The sequence below is a fragment of the Siphateles boraxobius genome, unplaced genomic scaffold, assembly GCF_051911475.1.
Source record: "Siphateles boraxobius isolate OS27281-9 unplaced genomic scaffold, OSU_SipBor_1 33, whole genome shotgun sequence".
Classification (NCBI taxonomy): domain Eukaryota; kingdom Metazoa; phylum Chordata; class Actinopteri; order Cypriniformes; family Leuciscidae; genus Siphateles; species Siphateles boraxobius.
The window spans coordinates 8,656,050-8,670,301 of NW_027508953.1; the positions used below are offsets into that span (position 1 = coordinate 8,656,050).

At 36.3% G+C, this 14,252-nt stretch overlaps 1 protein-coding gene across 1 annotated transcript; it reads left to right on the forward strand.

Annotated features, from left to right (window-relative positions):
• Positions 1-10,598: 10,598 nt before the first annotated feature.
• Positions 10,599-12,721, forward strand: LOC143701929 (uncharacterized). Its single transcript, XM_077195618.1, has 2 exons — positions 10,599-10,724; positions 11,749-12,721. The coding sequence occupies exon 2, from the start codon at positions 11,766-11,768 to the stop codon at positions 12,642-12,644; it is 879 nt and encodes a 292-aa protein (XP_077051733.1). The 5' UTR covers positions 10,599-10,724; positions 11,749-11,765; the 3' UTR covers positions 12,645-12,721.
• Positions 12,722-14,252: the final 1,531 nt, after the last annotated feature.

The window sequence follows — 14,252 nt, forward strand, 5'->3', positions numbered from 1 at the left end:
AAAAATATATAAATAAAATAATGTTGTACACGGATGAATCATTTTAATAAATACTGCAATAGCCTATAGGCTACATTAAAAAAATGTCCATTTTGATTTAATGGCGACTTTAAGCATGCTTTTGATTATTCTTTTCTCAGTTTCTGTTTGATGAAGTTGAATTAATGTGCCCATACATTGTAAGAGAGAATTAAATTAAATGTGAAAGCAACTGTCTTTATGTTTCACTGATCAAAAGGCATTCGCATAAAATGTAAAATCGTACAACAAACCAGGACATTGTGACAAAAAGTCATATTTAGGGGAAATGTTCAATGCAAAACGGCTCCTCAAAACCAATTTTCATTTTCATAGGCTCTGTTAGAAAAGAAATAGCTCGTGCTACTTACCAGAGATATTTTAATCCGGACGTGTTTTTAGGTGACACATGAATGACAGTGTTAATGCTTGAAACTTCTCTCAGCGATAGGTCCCTGTCTTCAATTTCGCCCATGAAATATAGCCACATCACTTCTTTGCATTATTACCAGGGGCATGTTAGGGCAAGTCTACATGACAAATGTGTCAAATAAAGTAGGCTATAAATTCACAGGTTGTGCATTATGTTCTTTTACACTTTCTGCTGCAGTTTTGTTTTGGTCCCGCATTGCATCATCTCCCAGAGAACAAATAGTTAAAAAAAATTAGCTTATGTAACATGTCGTGACATGCATGTGACAATTCTTTTTTCTTTTCTTTTCTTTTTATTTATTTATTTTTTACTCAGTAACATTTGGCAGCTATTTTAACAGCTATGTAAGATTTCTTTAATTCCGTGTAAGAGTAATTGACTCATGTGGGACCGCACAGTTGCTCCATTATGAACATGAGAAAAGCTCTCCTCCTCACCAACTGTGGTTATGGCATACAGACAGAAGAGACCTTATCGCGCCAAGCCACTTTAGCATTTATTTAGGGGTCTGTTTCCAAGGGAAACAGAAAGAGGAGTGCACAACTTAATTAGCTGATGGAGTGGCACCACTGGGTTAATGCCACGGTTATATCAACATTAATTCATCCAGATTTTTAGAACACCTTCAGATGCGTGACATTTTAAAATTATCTTTACCATCATAGCCCGACAAATAATATGCTGTTTAAACTACTCTTGTAGAATGCGTGAAATGAAGACTACTTAAAATGCAAATGATGTTCAGTGGCAAAGCAGCCTAATGCATGTGGAAATTTGTCTCCACTTTTGTGCTTTGCTGCCACCTTGTGTCAAAGGAAAGAACTGCACATGATGAGACTGACATCCACTGTAAATGCTTTCAATTTAAAGGGGACTTTAAGCTTTTTTTACAGTTTCAACTTTCTTGTGGGATGTTGCTGTTTGAGCATGAAAAAAGTCTGCAAAGTTACAAAGCACAAAGTCACTCCAAATTTAGTTATTCTCTATATCAGTAAGCATTGTTTCTGAACTCTCTCAAACTCCTCCTTTAGTCTTGTGTTTTTTCTTCCGGGGAAGGTATACGTTAAAATATTCCTCATTTAAATAATTCCCATCCAAGGCATATGCAAAAAAGGGGCGATGTCTGGTTAAGTTGTGCTAGTAGTGTGTTCAAACGCGAGTTTACCAATCACAACACATAGTCCAGCCGACCAATCAGAGCACATTGTGCTTTTCAGAAGGCGGGGCTTTACAGAGACAGGAATTAAACAGAGCGTTACTGACAGACTGGGAAGAGAGGCACTGCAACAATGTAAAACATGAAAATAACGTGTTTTTTAACATTTAAGTATATGAAAACCTATTCTAGTAGACCCCAAAAACGAAATCAAGACTTTGAAAAAGAGTTTAATAGGTCCCCTTTAAGCATATGCAAAGTATTTGCAGGCCTTCTTAAAACTTTATATATTCGTGTTTTTTTTTAAATAGCCTACTTTTAGCCTACATAGCCTCCAAAAAAAAATCTATATTGCCATGGTAAGACTCAACATCTAATGCATTTATTTTACATTTCTTCTGAACATCAACCAGCATTCCAAATACACAGGATACACATAGATTTGACTTTGCATAGAAGCCGATCAATAGTTTGGCCATTTCACTGCAACACATTTTCATATTCCTATAATTTATGTCTTAATTAATGTAATAGAATATTCATAAACTTATCATTTTAACTCATTTGAGTTTTTTTTATCACATCAAAATTAGGTAAACATGGAAGCCATTTTAAAATATTGATTTAGAGCCGATATTGCAATTTCTTTCATTTACATCTTACACATCTCAAACATGACAAAATGGCAATTTATTAGGAAGTTTATTTTTTTCTTCTTCTTTTTTGTAATCAATATGTTTGAAATTAAACATGCTTTCTTGGGAATGCTTAATAAATTTTAAAAAAAAAATCTTTAGCCTCAATATCACTTTCGATTTTTTTATAATAGCCCTTTAAAGTCACCATGAAATCAAAATGGACAATTCTTGGTTTAAAATGGAATATTGCAGTATTTATTATAAATACTTTATTTGTGCACATCGCTCCCCGGGCGCCACTCAAGGCTGCCCGCTGCTCCGGGTGTGTGTATCCACGTTTGCAGTGTGTGTGTGTGTTCACTACTCACTACTCTGCTCCTAATGTGTGTGCACTTACTTGGATGGGTTAAATGCAGAGGTCAAATTCCAAGTATGGGTTACCATACTTGGCCATCACGTGTCACTTTCACTTTCACTTCAGATTTAGAAAAATTCAAACTAACTTCCCCTCCCACTTGCAGTGACACATTTTCTTTTCTCTGATGCTGTGTTTACTGGACCAAGGGCGGGACAACCTGTCAGCAAACCTAACAGCAAATCACCATGATACAATTAAATGTTCCGCCCTACATTTTTTCATTTTTTTAGAGAAGCCGCCCGCTTCACTCGGATATCACAATATGGAAAAGACTATCACAACGTCTGTTTTATGCCGAGTTTAACAAAAGCCATTTCCTCAATGAATGATGTCTCCAGGAAGTGACATCATTTTGGAGAGAAAACAATGGCAGAAACATAAGTAAAACATTCCAGTCTATTTGATAAAAAAATGTCTATGATAATATCAATATCTTAAAGTTCAGATTACCTCTGAGTTTGTTAAATACTCAAGATTTAGGTAAACTTGCTTATAGAGGTGCAATCCAGAAAAGAGGAGAGAGGGAACTTTTACCATTTTAAAAATAAGTATTAAATAACTCTGTCTCTACTCTTTGATCAGTATCCTTGCTTGCCTTATTTGACCCTGAGTGCCTGTTTCTTTAAGTGGTTTGATAGTTGTCGGATCTACTGCTGAATCGCGCAGTCAAAGCTTTCATGTAAATGTGTGCACTGAAACAGACCCTCACCAAGGGACTGGATTATAGTGGACCTGAATTATGTCCACTATACTCTCATGTTCAGACAGCACGATCTCACTGCAATTCGTACGTATTTAACAAGGAGTCTATTTGTTTTTAAACGATTTTTAAAAAAGCGTCATCAGGAATGAATGCCCCTAATCACACTTTATTACTAGTTTGTTTTAAAAATAGATGACGGGGGGGAAAAAACATAATTCTTGCTGTAATACAAAATATTAATTTAAACATAAAATCTCATGATAATATCATTAGAAGGGAGAGTTATTCAACATTCATAACCTCATTTTTACACTGTTGCTTCACATCAGAGTAGCCTTTGTCACTGTTCCTATAATTCAGCAGCCTGTCAGATGGGTTGTAAAGCAAGACCAAGTGAAGTGGGTCTTGGGGTTAAAGGGTCTTTTAAAGGCAATTTCCTGGAGAAATAAGTGACGCCAAAAGCAGAGACCCACCAGTGTCATGACTCAAGCCAGACATTAACAGCATTCCCCTCAAGGAAAGCCCTGAGGGCTTCTTAAGTAAAAGAAGAACTGTTCTGTTACCTCATAATAAAACCTTTGCACACCAAGTTAAAGTAAAAATGCATCTGATGATTTATCATGTAGCTTATTGTTCCTAGCTCAAGTAAAGGTTTACTGAACTGTTAACACATAATGAACAAATGGCAGATTGAGCATCTGAGTTGACAAATTCACTATATGCATGATTTGCACATACTCAGTAAACAAATCTCCTAAAAATGTTTGAAACAGGGTGAATTAAAGGGAAAGTAGGTAATTTTTTGTTGAGTTTTTCTTTTCTTTCCTTTAATCCTTTGTTAACCTTATGGTCCAGTTATAATATATTCATTTGAATTGAGTCCATAGTTATTTTTGAGGTATATAACAATAAATTATAATAATAACAATATAATAACAAATAACAATAATGCACTTTCGGACACATTTATTTTCAGGTAAAGTGGGCCATCCCTGATTACAATAATAATAATAATAATATAAGATCTCTAGAAACTATAAAAAACACATGGTTAAGCAATAGAATTATCAGACAAACATACTCAACAACATATTTAACAACCCCAAAAACATATAGCCTATAAAAAAATTCATCAGTTTACTCAATGCATAAAATTCAAAACAGCTTTGAAATTACATTTGATGAAAGCTGAATATCAGAATATTCAAATATTCAACATATTAAAATGTGACACATGCAACAACAAATAAGCTAACAAAACACATAATAGGAACATTTAAAATGTAATCATGCTGTAAAACTTTAAATAAACTTTGTGTCCATATTTTAAAGCTTTATTCAGCATCTAAATTGGGCTCCTCTTATCCTTTCTTTATTCCACAGATGCTTACATTTCTTTCTGCTCACTCTTTCATTTCTTCCACCTCTGACTTGAATTTCCTGACTGCACTGTTTTCTAAGTAAATTATAAAATAACCTGTGTTTATTTTCAGTTTATGTAATACATTTGAGTATTACTGAAAGTTAAAGGTCACCCACTTTACCTGAATCCCACTGGCCTATTTTATCTAACACATTCAGCCAAAGTGGGCCAGCTATAATTTAACACCTTACTAGAAAACTAACATAAAAAAATAAATAAAAATAAATAAATATATATATATATATATATATATATATATATATATATATATATATATATATATATTCTTTGTATTCTATTCTCTGTTGTAACAGAGGAACTGTCACATTAATATTTGTTTACATTTTGTGAACAACCTTATAAGTTAGAAATGAAAATCTTTATCTGAATTAATCAAACATGCTCAAGCCTATGTACTTATTATACAAACATTAAGGAACATTCCATTTTATCATTTTGCAAACATTGTGGGAACATTACTTTTGAATGTTCTTTAAACATTCTGAAACAAGTAACATTTAAATGTAAATGTTACACAAACATCCAACTAAAATGTTCCATGAACCATGTATAAATAATGTTTTTTGTGCTAACGTTTTGAGAACATTATTAAAGGCCAGATAACTTTATTAACTTCATAATATATTAACGTTACTTGAATAATGTTTCATAACTTTGAGAGAATCTTGCAAGAATTTTAGCCAAAGTTCATGAGAACGTTCCCTGTTAGCTTGGTATTTGTTTGCATACGAACGTTTTCAGGCAATTTCTCAAAAAGTTTGCACTGCAATTCATAAAAAAATTAAATGAGTAACAACAAAATGAAAATGACAAAATTTAGCCCTACCCCTTTATATTTGTAGTCACAGCTAGCAAATGAGAGGTGTAAAATAATACGATCGTGAATTTAAAATTTGTTAATTGTATTCTACCAGGTTTTAAGTATAACACACTGTTCTCTGCCTTTGCACACTTCCTCCACACTTTTATGATGCAACACCACTTAAACACTCTGTCCAAAATGGCAAACTTCGGCCCTGTCCCAAATAGCACCCTAAACACCCGCGCCTTCCTACGAGTCTGCACTTTTGTGACGTAACGCCGCTTTGACTGTCGGGAAGAAGTCTGCTGCAGAGCTTGCATCGTTGAGGGTTCGGCAAAAGTGCACATCGGCATTTCGACTGCAAAGGGGGGGCTCGCGAGCACCCTTCTGAAAACTAAAATGACAAATGGGACACACTACGGTCTCATGGACTTAACGGATTGACGCGGTAGCCATTGTGAGTGTACATGACCGAAAGTACATATGAAGTATACCATTTGGGACAGGGCCTTCATATGCACTTTATTGTCTTGTGGACTTACAATGGCTGCCGTTTGCAAGTCTGTTAAGTCCATGAGACTTTAGGGTGTCCCATTTGTCCTTTTAGGTTTCAGAAGGGTACTCGAGCGCCCGAGTCGAAACTTTATCGACTAAAATAACTAGCTTCCGTTAGACAACCTCAAAGACCACAAGAGTAACTCGTGACGCATATATGACGTAGGATGTCAAGTCAAGTCACATTTATTTATATAGTGCTTTTTACAATACATATTGTTTTAAAGCAGCTTTACAGAGACTTATAACAGGAAAATTATAAGTCTAGATAACAGGAAAATATTGCAACAAAGTTTGTTTTCAGAAGAAAATAGCGTCACAGTCCAGCTTCAGTAAGTTCAGTGATGTTTCATTTTTGTTGTAAAAAAGTTATTAATTTAGTTCATTTATATATATAGCCGCTCTGGAGAAAACCGTGATGTCATCGTCCAGCTCAGTTCCGTTCAGAATGATGTCAATGAAAGCAGATCAATATTATTGTTGAAACTAAGCAAGCCAAAAGCCAATGGCAACAAATGTGAAAAAAGGCGAAAAAGGCGGAAGCGAGTTATTTTAGACGATAAAGTTTTTAAATATGGATATTTTTCTTATACAAACGCATCGCTTCGATTCAGAAGGCCTTTATTAACCCCCGGAGCCATGTGGAGCACTTTTATCATGGATGGATGCACTTTGATGGACTTCAAAACAGCTATTCACTGCCATTATTAAGCTTGGAAGAGCCAGGACATTTTTTTAATATAACTCCGATTGTATTTTTCTGAAAGAAGAATGTCGTATACACCTAGGATGGCTTGAGGGTGAGTAAATCATGGGGTAATTATCATTTTTGGGTGAACAAACCCTTTAAATGTCTCATGCTGGCTCCTCCATAGCTATTCTTAGCTGTGCTCTGTTACATACACTATTACAGAAAAGATCAATCAGCAGAAGAGCCACATAAGACACCAGCAGATAAAAAAAACAGATAACACAGTGGGAAATAAAGTGTCACATCTAACTCTTCCAAGTTCTTTAAGTTAAGGCTCTCAAATATGATGTAACTGACAGTTGCTGCTAGATATGAAATTCTCTGTCTGGTTAAAAAGCATATGATAAGTTTCTTATTCTAAAAGACAATCCCACATTTCATACTGTGCGCAGATGGCAAACATGTTTTTGTCAACGTTCTGTAAAATGGTTATTCTTAGATGAAATAAATGATCTGAAAGCATATCCCAAAAAAAGGTTTTCTGGGTTTGCTTACAAACTTTTAGGAACACAAACTTTTAGGAACACAAGTAGTGCATCTCAATGCTGCTTTTCTATTATGAACAATCATAGTAGTTCACACTGAAAAAAAATATCTTGGCAAAAATATGCACTGGGGTATTAATTATTAATATGGTTGCATTGTTATTGCAACCACCGAACAAACAAAAGAGGCAATTGCGACATTTTTTAATCTCCAAAACTTTTTTTTTGCCGCAATTGAAAGTTTATATCTCACTTATTTGGTCAGAATTACAAGCTTATATATTGCATCTTATATCTTCACAACTCACAATTGTGAGTTTATTTCACACAAAAGTCAGAATTGTGAGATAAAAAGTCACAATTACCCTTTTTCAGTTGTGAATTTATATCTCGGAATTCTGACTTTGTTTCTTGCAATTCCAAGTTTATCTCACAATTCGGAGAAAAAAGTCCGAACTCATAATTGTGAGTAATAAAGTCTGAATTGGGAGATATAATTCGCAATTGGGAGAAAAAAAGTCAGAACTCTGAGATAAAAAGTCACTATTTTATTATTCCGTTGCAGGAGCAAGCAATACTATGGAAGTCAACGGCTACCGTCAACTGTCTGGTTACCAACATTCTTTAAAATATTTTCTTTTGTGTTCAACAGAAGAAAGAAACTCATACAGGTTTGGAACAACATGAGGGTGAGTAAATGATGACAACATTTTCATTTTTGGGTGAACTATTCCTTTAAGATTTTTTTGTCTCATGAACATTGATGTGATGTCAGAAGGTTAAGACAGGCACTTTGATCTTTGACACATTTCTCATAGAAAACATGAAATGAAGCACATGACTGTAATGCTCACAATAAAACTGTTAAAAGTGTTCTATGATGTTCACGCTTTGTCGACTAAACATTGCATCTCCCATGGTTGGTCTCGAATAGAGGCTATCTCAGCTTGTTATTTATGGAGACGTCTATGTGCTACTCCATTCTCAAGTCAACTTATTGCAATGTGTAGCCCATGGTAGAGAGAGATCTGAACACACGGGGCAAATTCTCATAAATGTCAATTTCACAGTTTACGCTCTAATAATGTTCCAGCCTCTGGAGCATAGCAACGTCGTTCTTGTGTTTTAACCAGCTGATGTCACCAGTCTCATTTAATTCAGTGTGCCAGTGGAATGTTGCATTAGTAAATGTTGAGCTTTCAGTGAAAACTCAGTGAGGCACACTATAATTATGTCCTAGGGTCACCTAAACATACGCTACGCTGACTGGCATCATGCCGGAAAACTGCAAAGGGGTCGTCATGGGGCTTGTGAAGTCATTCCGTTTCAGAAAAATACATGACTTGTGACAGTCATAATGAAGGCCTATATGTATGATATACAAAACAAGAGCGTTTTTCACAAATCCCAGGACGAGGCTATTGTAACATAAATGTATACAAGTTATGCACGGTAAAAAAATATATGATCAACTAATCATAACAATATGTTTCTTTTTACTTTACTTTATCTCATCAAAATAAGTAAAAAATTACTTATACAGCCAAGTTGATTGTACTTTTTCTTGGTAAATGAAGCTTTGCAGTGCACACATATAAATACAACAACAAGACACATAATAAAATTAAAGAAAAAAATATGAAACGTAGTTAGGATAAGTCTAAATATATTTACAAATATGAACATTTTACATATGAACAGTATTATAGATAATGAACAGAAGTAAAATAATAAGATGTAAAGCAGTGTTTTTTATGTTAGCTTACTTTTTGTTACCTTTTTGGTACAGTTTTGCTCTACCAATTGTTTTGTTTCATAATAGTTTTATTGTTTAAATGTAGCTGAAAAATTTGTAATAAACAGGTTCCATTCTGACAAATTATTCCATATAGTGTGACAACATGCCCCACTATTGGTTAAATGAACTGTATCTTGGGCAATAACATTATAAACAACTTTTTAAAGGCAAGAATTTAAAGTCCCTCAATGCATGGTGAAAATCAAGCTTTTAATGTAGTTTATATGTCTATGCGGTGTTTTTAATATGCTTTAAGACAAACCATGTGCAAATTCATGTCAACACCATTGCCAAGTATGTTATCCTTAATGGGACAATGTGTGGTTTTTTAGGCATTTTATTATCTAAAATCAATATTTTTATTCATAAATATGTCCTGCATTGCACTGTTATTATACATACTGTAACATTCGTGTGTTCTTTGTGTCAAGTTGCAGTTTGTTTGAAATAACAAAACTGTTCACCCAAAGGAAAACTCGACGAAGTGTTATTAGAAGACATCCTGTCATAGCTTTTCATGTTCATGGATTTCATGTTCCGCAGTGAGAACCAGCTCGGTGTTTCTGATGTCACAATCTACCTTGTAACCAATAAGGTTAACGTTAACCTGTGATCGTCAGTGAGTGGATCTCTGAGCTGCTGTGAGGGAGTGGAGGCGGGGATAATTTGTATATTTGTAGAATCGCATATACTAAATGAGGCAAGGGTGTAGAGTTACATTCAAAGCTATTTTAAATTATGAAGAAATTTGTTTACAAGGAAAAAACGTTCAAATATGTCATTTTTGTGATCAAAGATGAGTTTAAAGGGATACAATTATTGAAGGGGGACTTTAAGGTTTGTGTCAATACAGAAACTGCAGGCATACAAATGAAAACAAACAAAACAATTATTCAGTAGGCCAACAAAAGTGTATAGTCACCTTCTCCCTTAGCTACAGCCAACATAAAAACTTTAAGACATAGACATGTGAACGTACCCCTGTGATATAGGCCTAGTCCTGATCTCGGCCTACAAACAAATATTTATTGATTGTTATAGGTGTAACTTTATGAAAATCAGATTTACACTTGTAGCCTATGCATGATGTGCTACAAACTTTAGAGATACCATAGTGTATTGTGACATTGTATTAGGCAATGTCTTGAAAAAGAGTAATTTCAGCGGATAATTTTTTAGAATGTTTTTTCAAGAACGTTTTAATTATGTTGATTTCTAGGATAATTAATTTAGGACACAGCTTAGGCATGCAATCTGTATAGGCTGCGTCGTGAATCTCACAAGGAAAATAGCATGATCAGAAAAGTGTTTGATCAGGCTTAATTTCCCTCCCCGACACTATAACCTCCCTCTCTTCTCTTCTCCTCTTCTCATCTCCTCCTCCCATCGTCTGTGCCGCTTGTAGAGGCTCGCGCATCATTGAGGAGACCTGAGCGCGGCGCGCGGGTGGAACAGGACGAGCTTCCCTTAATTAACGGAGCGCGAGCCCTGCAGGAATGCCAGCGAGACGCTGCTTGGAGAAGGTAGGCGATGCCTTTATTTTCTGTGAGTTTTCGGTGACTCCAAATAGGGAAGGAGCACAAGACAGGCAACATCTTTTCCCCAAAGATTGTCATCCTGAATACTTTTTCTGCGACTGAAAACCAGGAAACGCTTCAGTATTCTGTTCAATGCTGATGTTCACGCGCCGTTTAAAGCTCCTCAGATTAAATATTACAAGTATTATTGACAGGATAAAGCGCACTTTTAGGAGCATTTCGGTCGTGAAAAGGATTTATGAACTTAAATACTAATTAGAAAAATCAAATCTAAGTAGCCTATTCTATTAGGCTACTTAAATTGAGAATCTTGATGGTAACTGTACGATGAGACCGTGTAAGAGAGACCACATTTTATTTGTAACTAATTTCCCCCCCTCAAACTTTAAAACAATATTGTAATATACATTATTTACCTGCTTTAAATTAAAGTACTAACTTATTTTTTAAACTGTGTAAATGTCAAGTGTGAGTCGGGTAATTTGTAACTATATAGGTTGGATGGACAGGACTGTAACATCTTTTGAGTGGACGTTTTAAATGTTGTGCATAACTATATTATAGTAATGCTTAAAACATAACATACAGCGTTTGTTAGTTACTTTCACAATTGTAAATATAGCCTACACTGTCTTATCTTTGTGGATCCAGAATAAGTACACTGAAACGTGTTGCAACCCTCCCCCATATCTCTCTCTCTCTCTCTCTCTCTCTCTCTCTCTCTCTCTCTCTCTCTCTCTCTCTCTCTCTTTCTGTATATGTAAATGTATACCATTTAGCATTTAGATGGAAAGCTTGTATAGATATTATATATTAAGGTAAACAATATAACCTGCTGTTTCCATTGATACCAGTTTTGTCATTTATCACTTTTAAAATGACAACAAATTACATTATAAGCTAGATGTGTAATTATTCTGTCTTCCCTCATAATATTTGTCTTAGTATTTTGTGCTTTATCTAAAACTATTGTCTGTTATAAATTGTTGTTTTTGTCCTCATACTGCAGCATCTGCCTGCTATGAGATGAACATACGAATAGAAGTTCAAATGGCTGATCTTAAAGTCCTCTTTTGTGGTCAAGACTCTGTCCAGACCGATAACCTTGACTGGTCCCTAAAACACCAGCAAAGTCATCACTCAGTGTGTGTAGATGACAGAGCCCTTTACAATGAAGAGTGCTGCCAGGCGTATCTAGAGGAGAATGTTAATGAGGCAAACAGGCTTTCAGAACCATGGACAGCGACTCTGCCAATTGGACGACTCTGCAAACTCAGTGAATGGGGATTTGACGAAGAAGTTGAGGTGTGTTACGATGAGCAGTATGAAACAGCTTTTCCAGGTGTGGCTGACATTACTGACCATAAAGACGGTCAGTTGTTAGAGGAGGAGACCATTTATGACAACTTCAGTTGGAATTCATCCAAAGAGCTCCAAGATGGCGCCCCGGAATGCTCCCTTCTTTCAGTTGACGATTTCATGGTGGATTCATCGGAAAAGTCAGTGGATTATGGATTTATAGGTGCTGTTACCTTTTTAGTTACTGGGATCTCCTTGGTTGTCATCTCCTACACGGTCCCACGTGATGTCAAAGTGAATCCCGACACCGTTTCCGCCCGGGAGATGGAGCGCTTGGAGAGAGAGAACGCCCGAGTGGGCGCTCACCTGGACAGGTGTGTGATTGCAGGGCTGTGCCTCCTCACACTCGGAGGTGTGGTACTGTCAACCCTGTTGATGATCTCCATGTATAAAGGAGAGATGATCAGGAGACAAGCCTTTGCCTACTCCAAGCACCAAGCCAGACTGTACGGCTCTATAAATTTCAGAAGTGGCGCGAGCCCGTCCGGTGCTCCTTCGCTTTTGTCTCTCGATGAAGATGAAGGTCCTGTTGAAGTCTTGGGTTGAAGCCAAAAAACATATCATGTCAGTTCTTCAGATGATCACAACAGCTTTGTGATACTGTGATCTAAGAGAGAGGGGGGGGGGGGGAGGGGGGGTCGCTCAATCATACTACTTTAGTGAAAGTTGAAACTAAATAAACTTTACTACATTGGGTCAAATCAACAAAAGTAATTGTAAGGGCCCAAACAGGTTGAAATTCTACACTTTTTACATTGTATGTAATGGACAATTAAATGTTACATCGATGAAAATGTAACATACCAACATGGATTTGAGTCCTGTTTATGTGAACAATGTCCTTGTGTGAGTTTGTGCATTTTTCCAAAGCATATGCTCTTGTAAATATAAAGCATGCTTTACTAGTGCAATTATATAAGCCACTCAATTGGTGTAATCAGTTTCTTTGGGTATGCAACTTTTTACTATCAACATGCAACTATCTTGCCAAATGCGCATTCATGTTATATTTAGCCAGTTGACACATTGGAAAAGAAAAAAGGCTTTTTTAATTCTTCTTTTTTTTTTGGCCTGGCTTGGCAGACCATGTCTGACAGCTGACTTAATCATCAGCTATTGTATGAAAACCTCTCTCCAATCAGGAGGGATGGAGATTTATTCCAATGTCTCTGACGCCAGTCAAATCTATACATTTGCATTCGCATTTACATAAAAATGCACCCCATAAACAGCTTTGCAACAGAAGTAACATGAATGCACACCAGGGAGATTTGAACTATTTTTTGTGAGCTTAGTTTATTAAGAGAATATCTGTGGTTTTAATGCACATGGGATGCGGGAAATGTGTGAGCAGATGTCTCTGTCTTTTTCCTCTCTACCTCTCATCAGCGTGCCAGTGTACTGGAGGAGTCTCATGGGAAATGTCTGCTCTATGTTTCTCCTTCCCAATAGCAACTAACCCCATTAGAGTCACACATCATAACACGTAATGACCTGAAAGAGCCGAATCCAGAATGCAGACCGCAGCAAAAGGCACATACCATCGTGTAGATTCTCATTCCCCAAAGCACAAGCTGTCAGAAACAAGTAAAGAGAATTAACCTGAAACAGTGTTCAGGATTTTTGAAAGTATCTTCTTTTATGTTCAATAGAAGACTTAAGTCATACAGATTTGGAATGTCATAAGGGTGAGTACTATCGACAGGATTTAGGAACACTTAACATAGCGGAATCTAGACATATAAGCCTCAGGTTGCAGGTCAAGGTAAAAAATGTGTCCATGAGGCTTTGAACAAGCAATAGGCTCTTCTGGTGCTTCTGCTGAGGAGTGCGGTCCGTATAAGAAACGCTTACGGAGGGCCGGATCAGATTATCCCTCGCTATACACCAGCACTGCAGACACGATTCCTGACACCAGTGTTCTTTTCATCCCATTTCTACGTGACAGCACACACATGAGTGTTTTAACAGCCCCCTCGAGTGTCTGTTTGCGTGAGAACACTTACCTGGGGTATCGTTTGACGCTTAAACAAATGCTAGTAGGAAATTGCAGCTATTAAATCTGCAGGATACTAATATCACTTGTGGTTTTAATAAAGCTTAATGGTTTGCCATAAAACCAAACTCAGACATGTGCCCTTGATATGGGTGAAG